Source organism: Peromyscus eremicus, chromosome 7, assembly GCF_949786415.1.
Source record: "Peromyscus eremicus chromosome 7, PerEre_H2_v1, whole genome shotgun sequence".
NCBI classification, from domain to species: Eukaryota; Metazoa; Chordata; class Mammalia; order Rodentia; family Cricetidae; genus Peromyscus; species Peromyscus eremicus.
Window position 1 is genome coordinate 6,721,314 of NC_081422.1, and position 16,938 is coordinate 6,738,251.

At 39.7% G+C, this 16,938-nt stretch overlaps 1 protein-coding gene across 1 annotated transcript in view; it reads right to left on the reverse strand.

Moving 5' to 3' along the window:
* Cntn5 (contactin 5) overlaps positions 1 to 16,938 on the reverse strand; it is a 476,649-nt gene that overhangs the window by 32,791 nt on the left and 426,920 nt on the right. The window contains exons 18-20 of the mRNA XM_059267217.1: positions 15,797 to 15,867; positions 13,926 to 14,160; positions 1,886 to 1,995 (exon numbers count right to left, since the gene is read on the reverse strand). Coding sequence (XP_059123200.1) covers positions 1,886 to 1,995; positions 13,926 to 14,160; positions 15,797 to 15,867 — 416 coding nt within the window. The remainder of the gene's footprint in view (positions 1 to 1,885; positions 1,996 to 13,925; positions 14,161 to 15,796; positions 15,868 to 16,938) is intronic.

Here is a 16,938-nt window from a genome sequence, read left to right on the forward strand (position 1 = left end):
CCTGTCTCTGCTTTCTGGGCTGGTCACCACAGCTACTTGACATTAACATAGATTATAGGGATTCAAAATCTGGTCCTCTCCATTTTGTTAAATGTTTTAACCATGGTGTCATCTTCCCAGCCCATAATTCCTTGTTTTTAAACTTTATTTTATAATGTAAAGCAGAATAAATGTTACTGTGCTCATGGAGTCTCTCTGGTTTAAATTTTCAGAATTTATGTCACTTTAGTTTAAAAATACAGCCGCAGTGTTGACCCCACCAGAATCTGTCTCGTCTTGGCCAGCGTGTAACCGCTGAGGACATTCTGTTTCATAGCTGTGAAAATTTGCTGCTCTGAAGGAGACAGGTTGAGCAAAGACATGGTGCTCTGACATGTCTGTGTCACACATGATCCTCACTTTCAGGCCAGCCTTGACCAGCAAGACACCAAAGTCTCTCAGAAAGTCTGTTCATCTCTTCCATATCCATCTGGAGATCTGATCTCTCATCTTTTGTGATTTTTTTTTTTTTTTTAATTTTAGGAGGCCTCCTGTGTTGCTCAGGGCTGGCCTCTTGAGTAGGTTGGACTTAATGGTGTGTGCCACTGGGCTTGGTTTGGACTTTGCCTTTTAAATTTTTTCAGCAGCATTAGGGTCAATGGAACATTCTTGTCCTTTTGAACTTTTAGGCTCCTGAATTTCTTCAGTGTATCCCTCTTAGTATATTTGGTCAGATCCTCTTCTTTCATTGAGCTCTAGGCCATACCATACCATAGAGCTCAGTTCCTATGTAACTTCTTTATTAGTGTACAGTGACCATAGCCAATACAAGTTTAAAGCATCATTTAATATTGGTCATTCTTCAGAGTTATAGATTGCTCAACCCTTAATCTTCTAGAAATAAAGAAGGCAAGGGAATGTAGCTCAGTTTCTAGACTGATTTCCTAGCATTTTCAAAGCCCTAGTTTGATTCCTAATAACACACAAGCAAGGTGTGGTGATGCACACCTTTCACTCCTGCACTTCAGAGATGGAGGAGTTCAGTGTCATCCCCAGCTACTTAGTGAGTGGAAGCCAGTTTGGGGATACATGAGCTCTTATCTCAAACAACAATAACATAGTATAACAACAAGAGCAACAAACAGCAGCAGAAATAAAGAAGGCTTATAAAGCTTAACATCCAAAGCAGAATCTTCAACTTCTGTGTGTTAGTCATCCAGTGTGCTGGTTCATAAAACCCTGGGATTATCCGTACTTTCTTTTCCATAGCCAACATCCAGTTCACCATTAAATTCTGTGTGCTTCCATTTAAAGTAACGGTCCACTTCCCATCAGTTCTAGAAAATGGCACCCTTGTTGATACCTGACTGGACCAGCTGCTACTCTTTCCTTCCGAAGCTCTCCTCAAGTCTGTTCTCTCCACTCTAGACCAAGAGGCTTTTAATACAAAACAGACCTTGATATGGCCACTCCATTGAAAATGCTTTTTGGGCTCTTCCTGTACTTAAGCTGGAATACTCAAGCTCACAGGTATCCCACAATCCTTCAATCCCTGTGCAGGCTAAAGCTTAATTGATATCACTGAGTTGATATGGCATATTCATGATTATAAGGCTGTTATTTCTTTCTTAAAACAGTAAAAGTAAATACCTACCGATAGTTTCTAGGTTTGTCTAAAACTCCATTTTATTTCCTCTTTCATTTTTGCACAGTGGTGTGGAGATCACAAAAAAATAAGCCAACTAATGAGAGGTAAAATACTTGCCAGGAGAACAGTGTTTCTTTCTTTAATCACAGAGCAAAGTTTCAAAGGAATATGATTCTGGTAAAGTGTCATCAAACCATCTCTTTAGGAGGACACAGTGCCAGCAAAATAAAAGGCTTATTTTCAGTCATTCTGTCATACCTCAAACCCCTGTGGCCTTCCGAGACTCTCCTTAATATGTTTCCACGTAACGAGAATCTCTGAGACAGATACACTCGTAGCCTTGACATCAGTGGGGGCAGCACTGGGTTCTGTAGGAAAAAAGGAGGAAGTGATGAGCCACAGTCCCTGTGTTATCTCTGTCAAGCACTGTTACAGGGTCTCTTAGCTATTCCTGTCTTCCTGACTTACTTTTGAATGATATGTTGTCAAGTAACAGAATTTTCCCAAGGTCCTGCCCTGAGAAAATCCCTCCCAGGGTCCTGGGGAAGATGCCACGTCCAGCGTGGGGTTATCTGAGGGAAAAGAACCTATGTACACCATGCTCTTTCATCTGTTTATTTCTCTAACACAAAATTCTATCTATACAGCTTCAGCTCCATCCTCACATTTAGCTCTTCTCTGTACCTACTGGGCCTGCCTGTCATAGTCCTAAGTAAGCTCCTGTGCTTTCGACCTCATCCTCATGCTCTGTTCCTTCATCTTTCATCTTTCCTTCCTTGCTCCTTACCCCTGGCTCTAAGAAACTCTGCCTTCTTCTCTTCTTCCTGGCCACATAGCTCTGCCTGGGCCAGGAGTTCCACTCCAGTCTTTACTGCACCTGGTTATGCAAAAAGCCCTATTGTCCTGAGACAATAGCTCTGCAATGCTACTAGACCTGAAGGCAGGGGAATGGTCTGAGCTTCATTTGCCCAAGAAATAAAGCTATGCATCTACAGCCTCCTGTCTCCTAGGCATTTAGGGGTATTACCTGGATCAGCAGTAGGTCTTAGAAGCTAAATTGTTTGCCATATGGGCTAGTAGTATGGGCACACAAGAATTTCATAGCAGAAGACAGCTGCTATATATTAAAAGCTGAATAACACCCAATATTCCTTGATAAATGGCTTCCTCTAGAAAAAGTACCTTGAGTTTTCTAGGTATGGTTTTAATATACAGCTAAATCTCTATAATATATTCTTGTGACATGCTACAATGAAATTGTGAAAAAACACTAGACAAGAAGGTGATCTATTTGTGTCTCTGTGTTGGATCAATTTGCATTAGAATCTTACCAATAACCAGTGACAATCTAGAATGATGAGGAGAGAAGGCCTCTATCCTTGAGTCAGGGAGGGCATTTCTTGGAAAAGTGAATGGTCCAACTTAAGGTGTCTGGCAGTCCATCCAGTCTAGCAACAAAGACTGTCAGCTGGAATTGGTGGGTTTGTTTGTTTATTATCTATCTATCTATCTATCTATCTATCTATCTATCTATCTATCTATCTATCTATCTGCTTCTGGGGCTAAGTTATGGAAGCAACCTAGTTCCAACCACAGAGGGATAGATATTTTTGTGAATGAACACTGTTAACTACAGTACTAAAAATGCTAGATGCATTATTCCCATTAAGACTAAATCCTAAAGTATATGATGTGGTATTGTGTTCCCCGAAATATTGTGCATGCTAATAAACTTATCTGGGGTCAGAGACAGAACAGCCACAATATTAAACATAAAGGATAGGCAGTGGTAGCACACGCCTTTAATCCTAGCATTCCAGAGGCAGAAATCCATGTGCTCAAGGATACAGCCAAGCATGGTGACTCACGCCTTTAATCCCAGAAAGCGAGTCTTTAATCCCAGGGAGTAGTGGTAGAAGGCAGAAAGGTATATAAGGCGTGAGGACCAGAAACTAGAAGCATTTTGGCTGGTTAAGCTTTCAGGCTTCTAGCAGCAGTTCAGCTGAGAGACATTCGGATATGAGGACACAGAGGCTTCTAGTCTGAGGAAACAAGACCAGCTGAGAAGTTGTCCAGGTGAGGTTAGCTGTGGCTTGTTCTGTCTTTCTGATCTTCCAGTGTTCACCCCAATACTTGGCCTCAGGTTTGATTTTATTAAAAAGACCATCTAAGATTCCTGCTACAATATAATATACTTTTTTGTTTGTTAATTTTGTATTTTCAGCCAGGCTCTTGCTGTAAAACCTTGGCTGGTCTTGTGTTCACTATGTAGAACAGGCTGGCTTTGAACTTGTGACTCTCCTGTCTCACCCTTGGAGTGCAGGAATCACAGGTGTTTATCACTATTTCTAGCTTTTATGATGCTTTTCTTACTCCTTTGCTACAGATGAAAGAATTTAGGATTCAAACGTTGCAAAATAATTTGTCAAAGAGTGGCTAAATACCGATAGGGTTTTTTTGGTGTTGTTTGTTAAATATTTAACTCCAACGTGGAAACACATTTAACAAGCATATGGTAATACTATATTTACCTTGTGTAATCAAAAGAGGGAGTCTAAATTTCATTAAATGCTTTTGCCACAAAACTCCATTTCTGTGATCATGGGAGAAATGTGTTATGTTCTCTGATATTTAAAAGGTATTCATTGACTTTTATGACAGGTGCAGACAGAGTAGAACAGTCCCTGAAGGTCTCAAAAACACCTCTCCATTTGTTTGCATGCTCAGTGACCTTTCACACTATTTTTTCTAATACACAATGTCTGACTGACATCCATCAAGAAGTGCATTTTCTTTGTCACATGATATATGAGCAAGGAAATATTTCTGGCTTTGACATGGCTGAATCATAAATACTGTCACAAACACGTGTTAACTGAAATGGTAGAATAAAGGTCACAGATTAGGTCGAACAGCTCTGTACAGATTATATATATTAAAATCCTATGCTATAAAAATTGTAGAGACTTTTGTACTAACTTCAAATTAATTCTCCCCCTCCCCTGGATTCAGGAAACCATACAACAAAGATACAATTGTAAAGAACACCTTCAAAAGGCATTATGAGGGACCTGCAACAAGAAAGACATTTTTTCTGAAATCTTTTCTTAGCTATGAGAAAACAGTTACACATCTCTCTAGTGCTTTTGAATACAACTGATTTAAAGATACCAGTCCAGTGTTTAGGGTGGCACTGTAAGTGTGTAATCCAGCAATGCAGAGGTAGAGACTGGAGGATCAGAGTTCAAGGTTGGACACACAGTGTTTCCTGGCTAGCTTGTGATATTGGAGATACATCTCAAAATAATGAATAAATAAATAAACAAATAAAACCACCCCCAAACATCTATTCATTGCTGTAAAATAAGTGTACAAAAGACTTTTCAAAACATTTATATTTGTACTAAGCAATGGTTTTCTTTTGATGAGTCTCACATTAAAGTGCACAGGCTGGAACTGGAGAGATAGTCCTTTGACAGGGGACTGTGTTTCGTTCTCAGCACCCATGTCAGGCGACTCACAGTTCCCTATCACTCTAGCCCCAGAAAACTGGAGAGCCTTTTCTGGATTTCTGGAGTACTGCTCTCATATGCACAAACTCATACCCAGACACAGATACACAGACACAGGCACACACACACACAAACACACACACACACACACACACACACACATACACACACACACACACAGACATTCAGACACACAGACTCACACATAGTTACAGACACACACAGAGACACACAGACAACAATTAAAAATGCAAACACACCCACAATCAAAAATAAACCTTAAAAAACACCCTATATGCAATAATGGAGCCAAAATTCATTTGATTTTAATGTCCAGGTTGTCACTGATTGTCATGTTGTATCAATTGCATCTGCTCATTCTGAGATCCACTACCTGCTCATTCTGAGATCCACTAACTGCTCATTCTGAGATCCACTACCTGCTCATTCTGAGATCCACTACCTGCTCATTCTGAGATCCACTACCTGCTCATTCTGAGATCCACTACCTGCTCATTCTGAGATCCACTACCTGCTCATTCTGAGATCCACTGACTGCTCATTCTGAGATCCACTACCTGCTCATCCTAAGATCCACTGACTGCTCATTCTGAGATCCACTACCTGCTCATTCTGAGATCCACTACCTGCTCATCCTAAGATCCACTGACTGCTCATTCTGAGATCCACTACCTGCTCATTCTGAGATCCACTAACTGCTCATTCTGAGATCCACTACCTGCTCATTCTGAGATCCACTGACTGCTCATTCTGAGATCCACTACCTGCTCATTCTGAGATCCACTGACTGCTCATTCTGAGATCCACTACCTGCTCATCCTGAGATCCACTAATTGCTCATTCTGAGATCCACTGACTGCTCATTCTGAGATCCACTACCTGCTCATTCTGAGATCCACTAACATTTCTTATCCCTTTCCTCAGCACTGTCCCTCACACTACTTTACAGTCTCTTTAATCTATTCAGTTTTTGTCTTGAAAGAGAAGAGCTTCTACTTCATTCTAGAATTATGATAGCAGACATGTAGTGACTTTTTAAATTGTTTAACAGGAGTTTAAATCTCGATTCTGTAGTTACAGGGGATGCTGGCGTGTGTTTTGCGGCACGCATGCCTGGATTGCTCAGGTTTAGGTGAGATTCATTTCAAAGGGAGCCACACCATTTTTGTTTTGTTACTGCCGCTTCCCTCTAGAATGACTGCATCGCAGAGATTCGCCTGCCAAATGCTTTCCAGGCGCGTTCTATATTACTGAGGCAATTACATCTTTGTCAGAGATGATTGCAGGGGGATAAGTAATTTCAGAAGCACAAAAACACATGGCTAGGTGGCAGCTTTTCTATCCCTCTTTATCTCCAGAGAGAACTTCTTTCCCTGTTAGCTTTCAGGAGCACCAGACACATGTAAATATGTCTCAAACTGAAATTTAAATTTAAAAAAAAAAATGAGCATTCTAAAAGAACACGAGAGGTGGTTAGGAACTCCTTCCCAAACAAGCACTTGAATTTCCCCCGAAAGGCTTGAAGGATTTTAAATTCAGGTCAGAGTGATCCTGATGTGTCACCGCTGATTCCCTGGGGGTGTGAGTCACAGTTGCATCACCTGAATGAGTGTGGACAAACTGCCTTAAGACAGTTCACCTTCTAGATCAAAACAGCATTGAAAGTCCACCCATGCTGACCTGAGCTGGAATTTCAGCATGGGAAAAAGCATGGTCTCGGCCCGGTTATTCCAACGCTCTGCTATGTACTTTTTTTAATTATATATTTTTATTTATTAAAAAAGGTATTCATTTTACATATCAACCACAGATCCCCCTCTCATCCCTCCTTCTGCTACCCTCAGCCTCTCCCTTCCAATTCACCTTCCCATCATCTCCTCCAAAAAGGTAAGACCTCCTATGAGGAGTCAGCAAAGCCTGGTACATTCAGTTGAGGCAGGACTAAGCCCCTCCCCCTGTATCAAGGCTGAGCAAGGCATCCCACCATAGGTAATGGGCTCCAGAAAGCCAGCTCATGCACCATTGATAGATCCTGATCCCACTGCCAGGGGCTGGGACACTATGTACTGTTTATAGTTGAATTGACAAAGTGTACGTCTGCAGACAAGAATAACTGGTTGGATGACAGAATCTTTGGCTGGGATCTCCTGTCCTGTCTGGAAGTCCACTGCAGCCACATGAGGAAGAGACACCATGAACAGACTTTAAGAAAGTTGCTTGGATCAGAAGTCAGGAGCACATGGCCAGTGGGCTTTGAGGGTTCACGCAAATCAGTTTAAGCCAATGTGTCAATCTAATATATCCTACAAAATTAAAATTTTCTAGATTTCCTTGGGGAAAGGCTGCTTCATTCCAACTGTGCTTCTGAAAGTGTCCCTTTCCCAATCTGCTCATCAGGGAGACAGTCTTAAACATTCTTTACTGTTTTAAACTTGGCAACAAAGTATCAGCTCTCAGTTTCTTTTCTTTGTCTCACAAATATGTATGTGGGTGCACATCTTTATGTGTGAAGGACTGATGTTGGTAACAGGAATTTGCCTCTGTCAGTTTTTAAACTTACTCTTTCAGGCAGAGTCTCTCAATAAAACCCAGAGCTTGCCCTGACAGCCATCTTGCTCCAGAGATGCTCTGCCTCCCCCTTCAAAGCCTTGAACTGCAGGCAAGCAGGAAGGGTTCCTGGCCCACTCAGCATTTATGTGGATTCTGGACATATTTGAACTCTGGTCCCCCTTTCTGGCCACAAGCACTTGAACCTCTGAAACTTCTTCCCTGCCCATCACTCTTAATTTCTAAAGAGTCAATTTTGGGGTAGAAAAAGGAATTTAAAGGAATCCAATTTAACTCATTCTTTTACTGTTCAATTGCCTCTGAAGACTGAGAGAGGGATGGGAGAATATAATTAATCATACCCATAATGTGCTCGAACATAAACACAATAGATAAAGGAAAGAATTCAAAGTAGTCATAACTGACTCTTTTTAGAAAAGGATTTACTATGTTCCAAGACTTGTTAATTCCAGACATGTATTAAATAGCCCAACAAAACTATTATATATTATGCAATTACTTTTCAAAGAGGGGTAGAGGGACTACAGATGCCATGGCACAGCTGCTAAGTGGTGAAGGGAGGCTTGGAGTACAGGCATGGACTTTACTCTCCTGCCGTGGTCAGTCCACTCGACTCTGCACACGTGATGTCTACTGTTGCTTTTAAAAGTACTGTAGTTCTGTTTTCTGTATGTATGTGCTTGTAGCATATGTGATTTCATGTATGCGTGTGTCACGTGCGTGGGTATGGAGCCACAAGCTGACAGTGAACTTGTCCTCTGTCGCTCTCCACCTCATGTTTTTAATTGTTGCCATCACTGTGTATGTACATGATGTGTGTGAGTGTGTTTTCACATGGATATCAGAGGGCGACTTCTGGGAAGTGGTTCTCCCCTTCCACCTTCAGGCTGGATATCAGCCTTGGGTCACCAGGCTTACTCTGAAAGTGCTTTTACCTGCAGAGCCATGTTATCGTCCCGTCCTTGTCAGTTTGTGACAGGGTTTCTTACTGAACCTGAAGCTCTCCAATTGGCTAGACTAGCTGGCCAGCAAGCCCCAGCGATCTTCCTGTCTCTACTTTCCCAGGGCTGCAGATGCAGGTACATGTTGTCATGTCTGGCCTTCTATGTGGGTGCTCAGAATCAGAACTCAAGTCCTCGCGCATGGGTGGTAGACATCTTCTCTATTGAGCCATTGTCCTCACCCCTCCCTTGGCTCTTCCATTGCCTCTTAACTACTAACCTTTTTCAAGGTTTAGTATTGGGCTCCTTACTCAAGCCTCCCACTTCTAGGTGTTGTCAGAATCTACAGAAACCCAGGGACTACCTACTAAACTCTGTCACAGGCTTATCAGCAATGGTCTTCATTCCTGTTGCATGGGATTCTGGGTAACTTTGGACCAAGTTGCACGGGGCTCCTCATAGTCCATGCCATGTTTGAGCATGTTCAAACTCTCCTGACCTTGTATATCACAGGATTAAAATAACAAACAAATAAAACTCAACTCCTACTCTTGACTTTTCACTTAGGTAAGTTGATTAAAGTTCAGAATCTTATTTTGGCAAATATGCTAGGCTCTGTCTATTAGGTAGAGATCTGAAAAACTCTCCTCTTGCTTAGGGTGTGATGTAGGCTGTGGATAGCTCCTCCACTCCAATCTGGGGATACATAGTGGACACATTGATTGATAGATTTCAGTATCAGTTAGATTAAAATTTAGAACAGAATTACTATGCTCATGAATTTAGATGATACATCTGTGTTAAGTGACCCAGCAGCTGGAGTCCTCCTAGTGATTTGGGGGGATGTGCTTGTAATATTGATTGTACATCTGACTTCCCAGGAGGGGTAGCAGCAGCATTAATCAAAGAGGAGTCTAATAAACTGTGGGAGAAGGGTTATGGTTTCATTAGTTAAAAATTCAGTGAAGACAGAACCATTGAACTTTTATAGTCACTAATCCAAATGGATCACACAGCACAGACAGACGATTATTCCTTGTATTTTATAACTAATATGCCAATTTATAAATTTCTGACTTCATATAAATCCCACTGAGCTCAGTTTCAGCCAAGAGCTGATCTGGAGAATGCCACCTTGTGAGCACTGGGCTTTAATTTGAGTGCTGATTGCCCTGTTTTCAAGGGACAACTGCAAAGCAGTTTCTTCAGATGAGGAGCAACTTCAATTTAATAACAAGAGCCATGCAATTCACCCGAAAAGACAAAAGCCCCAAATGCTAGAAAAAGCTGTAGAACATTATGAATAAACAAATCTTCCAATCTGTGACTAATGGCTATGGAATTTTTCTACTTTCCTGATGGATGTAATTGAAATCTTGTTCTTCTTACCCAAAGTTAGAGTAATGAGAAGCTGAGAGCAAGCAGACATGAGTTGAACTATGAAGTTTTTCTAGAAATACAAAATTGAGCATGAATCATTGATTTAATATTTTTATCTTGGGAAGAAATCACTTTAAAAAACATTTTTACTAAGATTTTGGATGCAATTTGTTATTATTTTTAATTTAAAACCTTTTAAGACTATGAGTATACAGGAATTTCTGAGTGTGGGTTTGTGCACATAAGTGCAGTACCCATGGAGGCCAGCAGACGGCATTAGACCATCTGGAGCTGGAGTGAATGAGGTTCTCAGGGGTTTGATGTGAGTGCTGAGGAACAAAATTAGCCCTCTCTCTGCAAGAGCAGTGCATGCTCCTAATAGCTGAGCCATCTCTTCAGCCTGCCGTTAACTTCAAAGTCCAGGCTGGCCTCCACCTTTCAATCCTCCTGCTTTAGCTTCCCAGTGCTGGATTATAGGCATGTCCAACTTCAACCAACTTTACTATGCATTTTAATATCAACTACATCAGAACTTTGTCATTCTTTGAAAAAGATGGGTTTGGTTCCAAAATAAGAGTGAATCATATCCTAAAGATCAATAGTGGAACTAGGGTTGGGATACAAAAGTCTTCCTTGGCGTAAAGGTTGGAAGTGTGATTTACCTATGAAGCACCTGTGGAAATCCCAGCAGGCAAGTTTTTCTCCAGGATCACATCCCTGGCCACTTGGCACATCAGAGCCTTGCTGCTTCTGCTGCGTAAATACTGAAATTTTCCAAAGGCTCAAGGGTGTTATTAGAAGAACCACCTGGAACATTCCTGATAGTACTTGAGAGGAACAGCTAATCTCAGAAATGTGAGAGTCAATTCAAACCTCAAATGATTTAGATAACATCAATATAAGTGATCTCTTTTAATATGTCAAATATGGGCAACATTTTACTTTCAACAATGTAATTCTCACCCACATTTCTGTAGGCTTTCTTGAGAGGGAAGCAAAAAAGAATTAAGGGTTTGAGGAATGCACACAGCACTTATGGACGGGTTTTGCTTTTGATAGTCTCACTGCATAGCCTAGGCTGGCCCTGAATTCATGATTCACTTGGTCTAAAGTCTTGAGTGGTGGCATTACATCTTCAAAATGGTCACTCTGTTCAAACAAAGGCATTTGCCAAGTGGCTAAAAGAGAATGAAATTTCCCCTTTTGATTACATAGCAAAAGTTGGCCTGTTGTTATTGTCTCTTTGGAAAAATTAAAGAGTACTTCAGAATATAGAACAAGGAGGTGGAATTTTAATTTCTGCATTATGAGCATTCTGGAACTGTTCTAATTCAAAACCTTCACTGTCAAGTAAGAGGAAAGTTAGATTTCAGAATCTACTTATGATCACACTAAGGGTGACTGCATTGTAGTGCAGGTGAAGGGAGATGGTTCCTTCCTTCCTCTGTTCTGTTTTCTAACTGATGTGATTTAATGATGCAAACCCTTAAGCTTCACAAAAATTCTAACTTTGTAAACTGAATTAGTGATAAAATTCTCTCTCTCTCTCTCTCTCTCTCTCTCTCTCTCTCTCTCTCTCTCTCTCTCAGTTAGAACAAAGGGAAGCTGTACATACTGTTGACTGGTATCTTTCATATTTTCATTGACAAATGAAGTATTACAATGAAATATTTTGTAGCAACAACCTCAGTGTCTTTGAAAGGAAATATGCATGTTTCCTGTCTAACTTGAAAGAGAAAGATCCAAAGGCAAACCATTTCAAGTTTAAGGGCTCACAGTCCAAAAATGTGAAAAGAGAGAGAGAGAAAAGAAAAAAAGAAAAAGTAACCCATGGTGACTTTTATAAGGTAATTTCAAAGCTAAGGTTGACAAGGAATTATAAAACTGGATTTCTTAAAGGCAGCCCTGGCATTACCCTATAAGGCATGTTTCCAAATTTCTGTGACTCACTGTGAGCTCTGCTGCCATGTGCTTGGTAGTCAGTTTGAAGCAAATTTAAAACAACAATGATATGCACTTTCTGGTAAAATATGTACTACCAAATAGCTTTTAGGCGTGAGAAATCATACGTGTCATATTTACTGTATATATTCCCAGTGAGATAGTATAGGGCAAATCATGTGCTTAAAAAGAAGATTTTTTTTTTTTAAAATTATTTGTAAGCTCCTGTGTAGGTGTATATGTACTTGAGTTCAGTTACTGAGAGACCAGAAGAGGGCATTGGATCCCTTGGAGCTCGAGCTGGGCTATATGTGATTGTGGGCCCTCTGCAAAAGCAGGATGCATTCTTCAAAAAGGAATCCATTTCTGCTGTCCCAACGCATATGCTTTTAATCCTATACTGTGGTGAAAAGCCCAGCTGTACCACCTACCCTTTACTTCACATGCCTGTTGCCTAGTAATATACATCTGGACCTGGTTCTGAGGCTCCTCAAGACTGGGTTTGAAATTCTTACTTTTCTTTAAAGTATTAAATTAGGTAAGTCACACACACACACACACACACACACACACACACACACACACACACACACGAGGAGGCATGCATGGCATGGCTCTATCCAATACAACCAGAGATGCTAAGTGCATAGATACCTTAGTGGGACTCCTATAGTTCATGACTTGATTATTCACCTTCCTAGCTGCTGTTCTGCTAGGATTAAATTTTGCTCCAGCTTCAGAGTTTGGCTCTGTATTACAACAATGCATGGCAGCTTTTATCAGAAAGTGTATCTTACGTAAATCAAGCACTGCCTTTGTTCGTCTACATTCAAATGACCTTATTTATTTCTTCCCATGAAGCTCATGGCACAAAAAATATTAATAACTCTCTTGAGTTATTCAAGCCACACATGTGGGCTTGAAAGAAGCACAAGACTCAATTAATATTGACCTTGCTTGTTTAAAAGGTCAAACATCTGCTGCCTTTGTGCAATATATTCTGCGTTATCATCATCATCATCATCATCATCATCATCATCATCTTTTATTTGCTGGGCCCATTGAAATCTCACACTTGAATAGAGAAAGTAAGAGGGAAAGCTAAGATGTATCCCACTTTCTCTTAGAAAAATTGCGCTTTTGTATTTAAGCTTATTGGAGACTCACGATCTTGATAGCAGAAGCTGGGTTTATGGTTTAACCACAGTACCTATAGAGTTGCTGGTTTTCAGTTTATTCTTCTGTGAAATGAGCACACTTACTTACTAGATGTTACCCCATCTAGGTGCATCAGACTAAAATGAGTTCATGCATATGATGACCACGTGAAAGATCAAGGATTTTATGGAGAGCTGTGCATTTCGTTCTTTTATAAGATGCCTAAGCTTTGGCAGGTTCCTTAGCTTCTCTGCTCCTCCATTTCTCTTTCTCTTTAGTGACATTTGTCCAAGAATGTGACGAGGATTTCAAGGTGTGGGGACAAATTTCTAACAGAAAGCTTTGTCTGAGACTTCTTTATCAGTAGTGGTTTACACATTGGTTAGACATAATTGTTTATTAGTTACGTCAATGGAATCTTCAGTTAGGTTCAACACACACACACACACACACACACACACACACACACACACACACACAGATTAAAATATCCAGAGAAAACAACACAGTTTATAGATTACTGAAATTATCTACTTAGTGGAAACATGTTGGTTATACATTATTAGTGAACAAAAACACAAATCAACATATGCAGACTGTTTTAAGGAAGATGACTTTGGGAAAAGTTTCATAAACTATCTAACAACTATAATGGGATTATGAGTGATATTTTCAACCACTGGCATACCAATATTTTCTAAAACATTCTCACAATGTCTCATTAGAAAACCAAACCAAAACATTGAAATGTAAAAGACACAGGGTAAAGACACTGACCTCCCTCAGCTGAACAGATGACCACAATCTGACTGAAGGGTCCGTCACCTTTATTATTATAAACACCAACTTTGACTTCAAAGGGTGTGAGTGGGGGGACACTTTCATCTCGGTAAATGAACTTTGAAGCCTCAGAAGACGTCACCATCTTCTCCTTCCAGCCACGTGTTCCATTGGGTCTGAACGCCACGATGTAGCCAAAGCCTTCCCCACTTTGAAACTCTTCTGACACCGGCTAAAGAAGGTTAGTTCAGTCAACAATCAGCCAAACAACTTGCTGAGAAACACTTCCTCTTAGTACTTAACTTTGCAAAAGTTACGGTGAACTACAGCAAAGAGTTTCAGAACTTTTTTATATGCTGGAAGCTAAGAGAGCATGTGTGCATTGGCTTTAAAGGTACAAGATAAAAAATGGAATTATATCAGTTGGTATCTAAGGAAACACACCAGAGTATTGAAAACTGTTGAAGTGAAACACATTTTCTCCAGTTAGTCATGTATATGAACTGACGATCCTTGGACTCTATCATAGAATAGAGCATGCTAGGGAAAATTGTGATGATGTGGGGTTGTGAGTCTCTCATCTCTAGATAATGCTCTGCAGAAGACTCAGTAGATCAAATCAAAGACATGAATTCATGACCTATTTTCCAGTGTTCTTTTCTTTTGTGTCTGTTTTCCTAATACGCAAAACAAACAAATCCACTCTGGACAATTACATATTTTTAAAAACTTCTCATGCAATACATGGCTTACATTTAGATTTCTTTAAAGGTTTCAACCTCATGTTATAGACAGAAGTAACTGAATGGACAAGGCAATGGAGGGAAGCCACTAGCCACTTACTAGTAGAGCATACAATGCCTTGTAGATATCCAATAGTTATGTGTTAATATTTAAAGCTTGAAATCTGATTTAAAGAAAAACTGTGTACTGAGTGGAGGAAGAGACAAAGTCTATAATTAAGTCAAGGTCATAGGAGAGTCAATGGGAGTCAGATGTGGGGAAATAAATACCTCTACAGAAATATTAACACAAGGCATAAAGTTTTATTTATGAGAGGAATGGATAGAAAAATACAACAGACAATGTGTTGATGGAAGCTTCTTGCTTAGAAGCATGTTTTTACTGCTTTCTAAGACTGTTTCATTTCTCCAACAAACATGACCAATTTTTCATGGTTAGGATGGAGTTCATTAGCTGCATAGCTACATTTTGTAATTAGTTATATAATGGCAAGAAGAAAATTAGCTTCATGAAAAAGTGAATCTTTCACACTTATTCCATCCTCATTGTTTTTATTAGCAAATGGATTTGGAGATTGTATGATGAGCTCTGTAATGTAACACAAACTCGGGAATTCTGGTCCCAGTTCTGATTGTCAGAGAAGTTGACAGAGCATTAACTTAGTTTCAGGCTATAGAATTAGGAAACTTCACTCACAGTAAGACTGTGTTATGAGTTGAGCTAAACCAGGGACCAAGTACTCAGTGTGGTGGTGGCCTTCTTCTCTCATGGATTCGATTTCCAGTGAAGTCACAGTGGCTACTTGCTTCAGAAAGAACTAACACTGCACTAGTAATCTAAGTGCCTGTAGTGATGTACAAGGGACATGCATGAAGAGTCAGTCTTCATTCTGAGAGAGTCTGTGCGATAGCCAGCACACCAAGGACTTAGCAAAGGTCATCTGGGACTTGGGGTGAGGATGAAGAGGATTTACCTAGGCCACATTCATCTGAGTAGTGGATCCTCAGACTATTTCTTTATTCACACAGAAACATCCCATCTTTTACCAGGGCAGAGTCTCTGTGTACAGCCTTAGTCTCCAAGAATACAACTTGTTCTGATACTTGTGAAGAAATTGTTTTTACCTCCCAGGCGATAACCAATTCGTGCCTTCGTCCACTTCTTCCACTCACATTACTGGGAGCTGTCTTTGGAACTGTGGATAAAAATGCATGGAGGCTTAGGAGAATATATACAAGTATAATTTCCTTGACCCATTATTACCCTACTTAGATTTGGTAGAATGCTAAAATGAGTCAAACAGTTTCTTTAAGTGAGAATCTTCACATTAAATATTGAGGCAAAATATGTGATAGATACCTTGCTCTCTGAGACAAGTTGATTATATATATGCCTACATATATACATATATATATATATATATATATATATATATATATATATATATATATATAATTAATTCATAACACCACAGCTAAGAGTATTTACTAATGGTTAGGTAAATTTCACACTTCAAATGACTCCCTCTTCTCCTCTCTGCATATATATATATATATATATATATATATATATATATATATATAGTCAAGCAGGGGTCTGCAAAGGCTCTAGAAAAATCCACAGGTCCACACCTGCACTATCTCAGGGATCTTCAGTTTAAGAAAAACATACCCAGAATGCCGCTGCATGAGAATCTAGTTAAATGAATAAACATTAGAAACAACTGTCAAAATCAATCTTTCTGCCACTGCAAATACAGAGGCACTCAGTGCAAGTTTGACAAATGAATAACGATTAAAAGAATAAATGTGTCAGAGGAACAAATTTCCCCTTCACTGCACCAAACCTCAAAATCTGCAGCTGAATGGGAATATTTCCAAGTAAAGTGCTGTTAATAGAAAAAAAAAAACTATTAAAAGAAATCATTTTCCAGACTCTGTGCCTGCCTTCCCAATTTTACATCCAATCCTGCCTTTGCATACCGGCACATATTTAAAACAAAATTGATATACACATAAACAATAAACTCACTACTGTACATTACCTGTTGGGATGAAAGGCTATTAACTGCTGATATGTATTTTACACAACTTTTATATACTATGAAAAATCTGAAGCAGAATTTATTTTTATAGTATTAAAAAGTAGAATATGAAAGAATTCTTCTTGAACCAGGGAAGTGGGAAAGAAAAACTTGTGTATATATAATGATGTACATTATAATCAATAACGTTTGTTCAGCCAGATTCCAATTTAAATGCTCTTG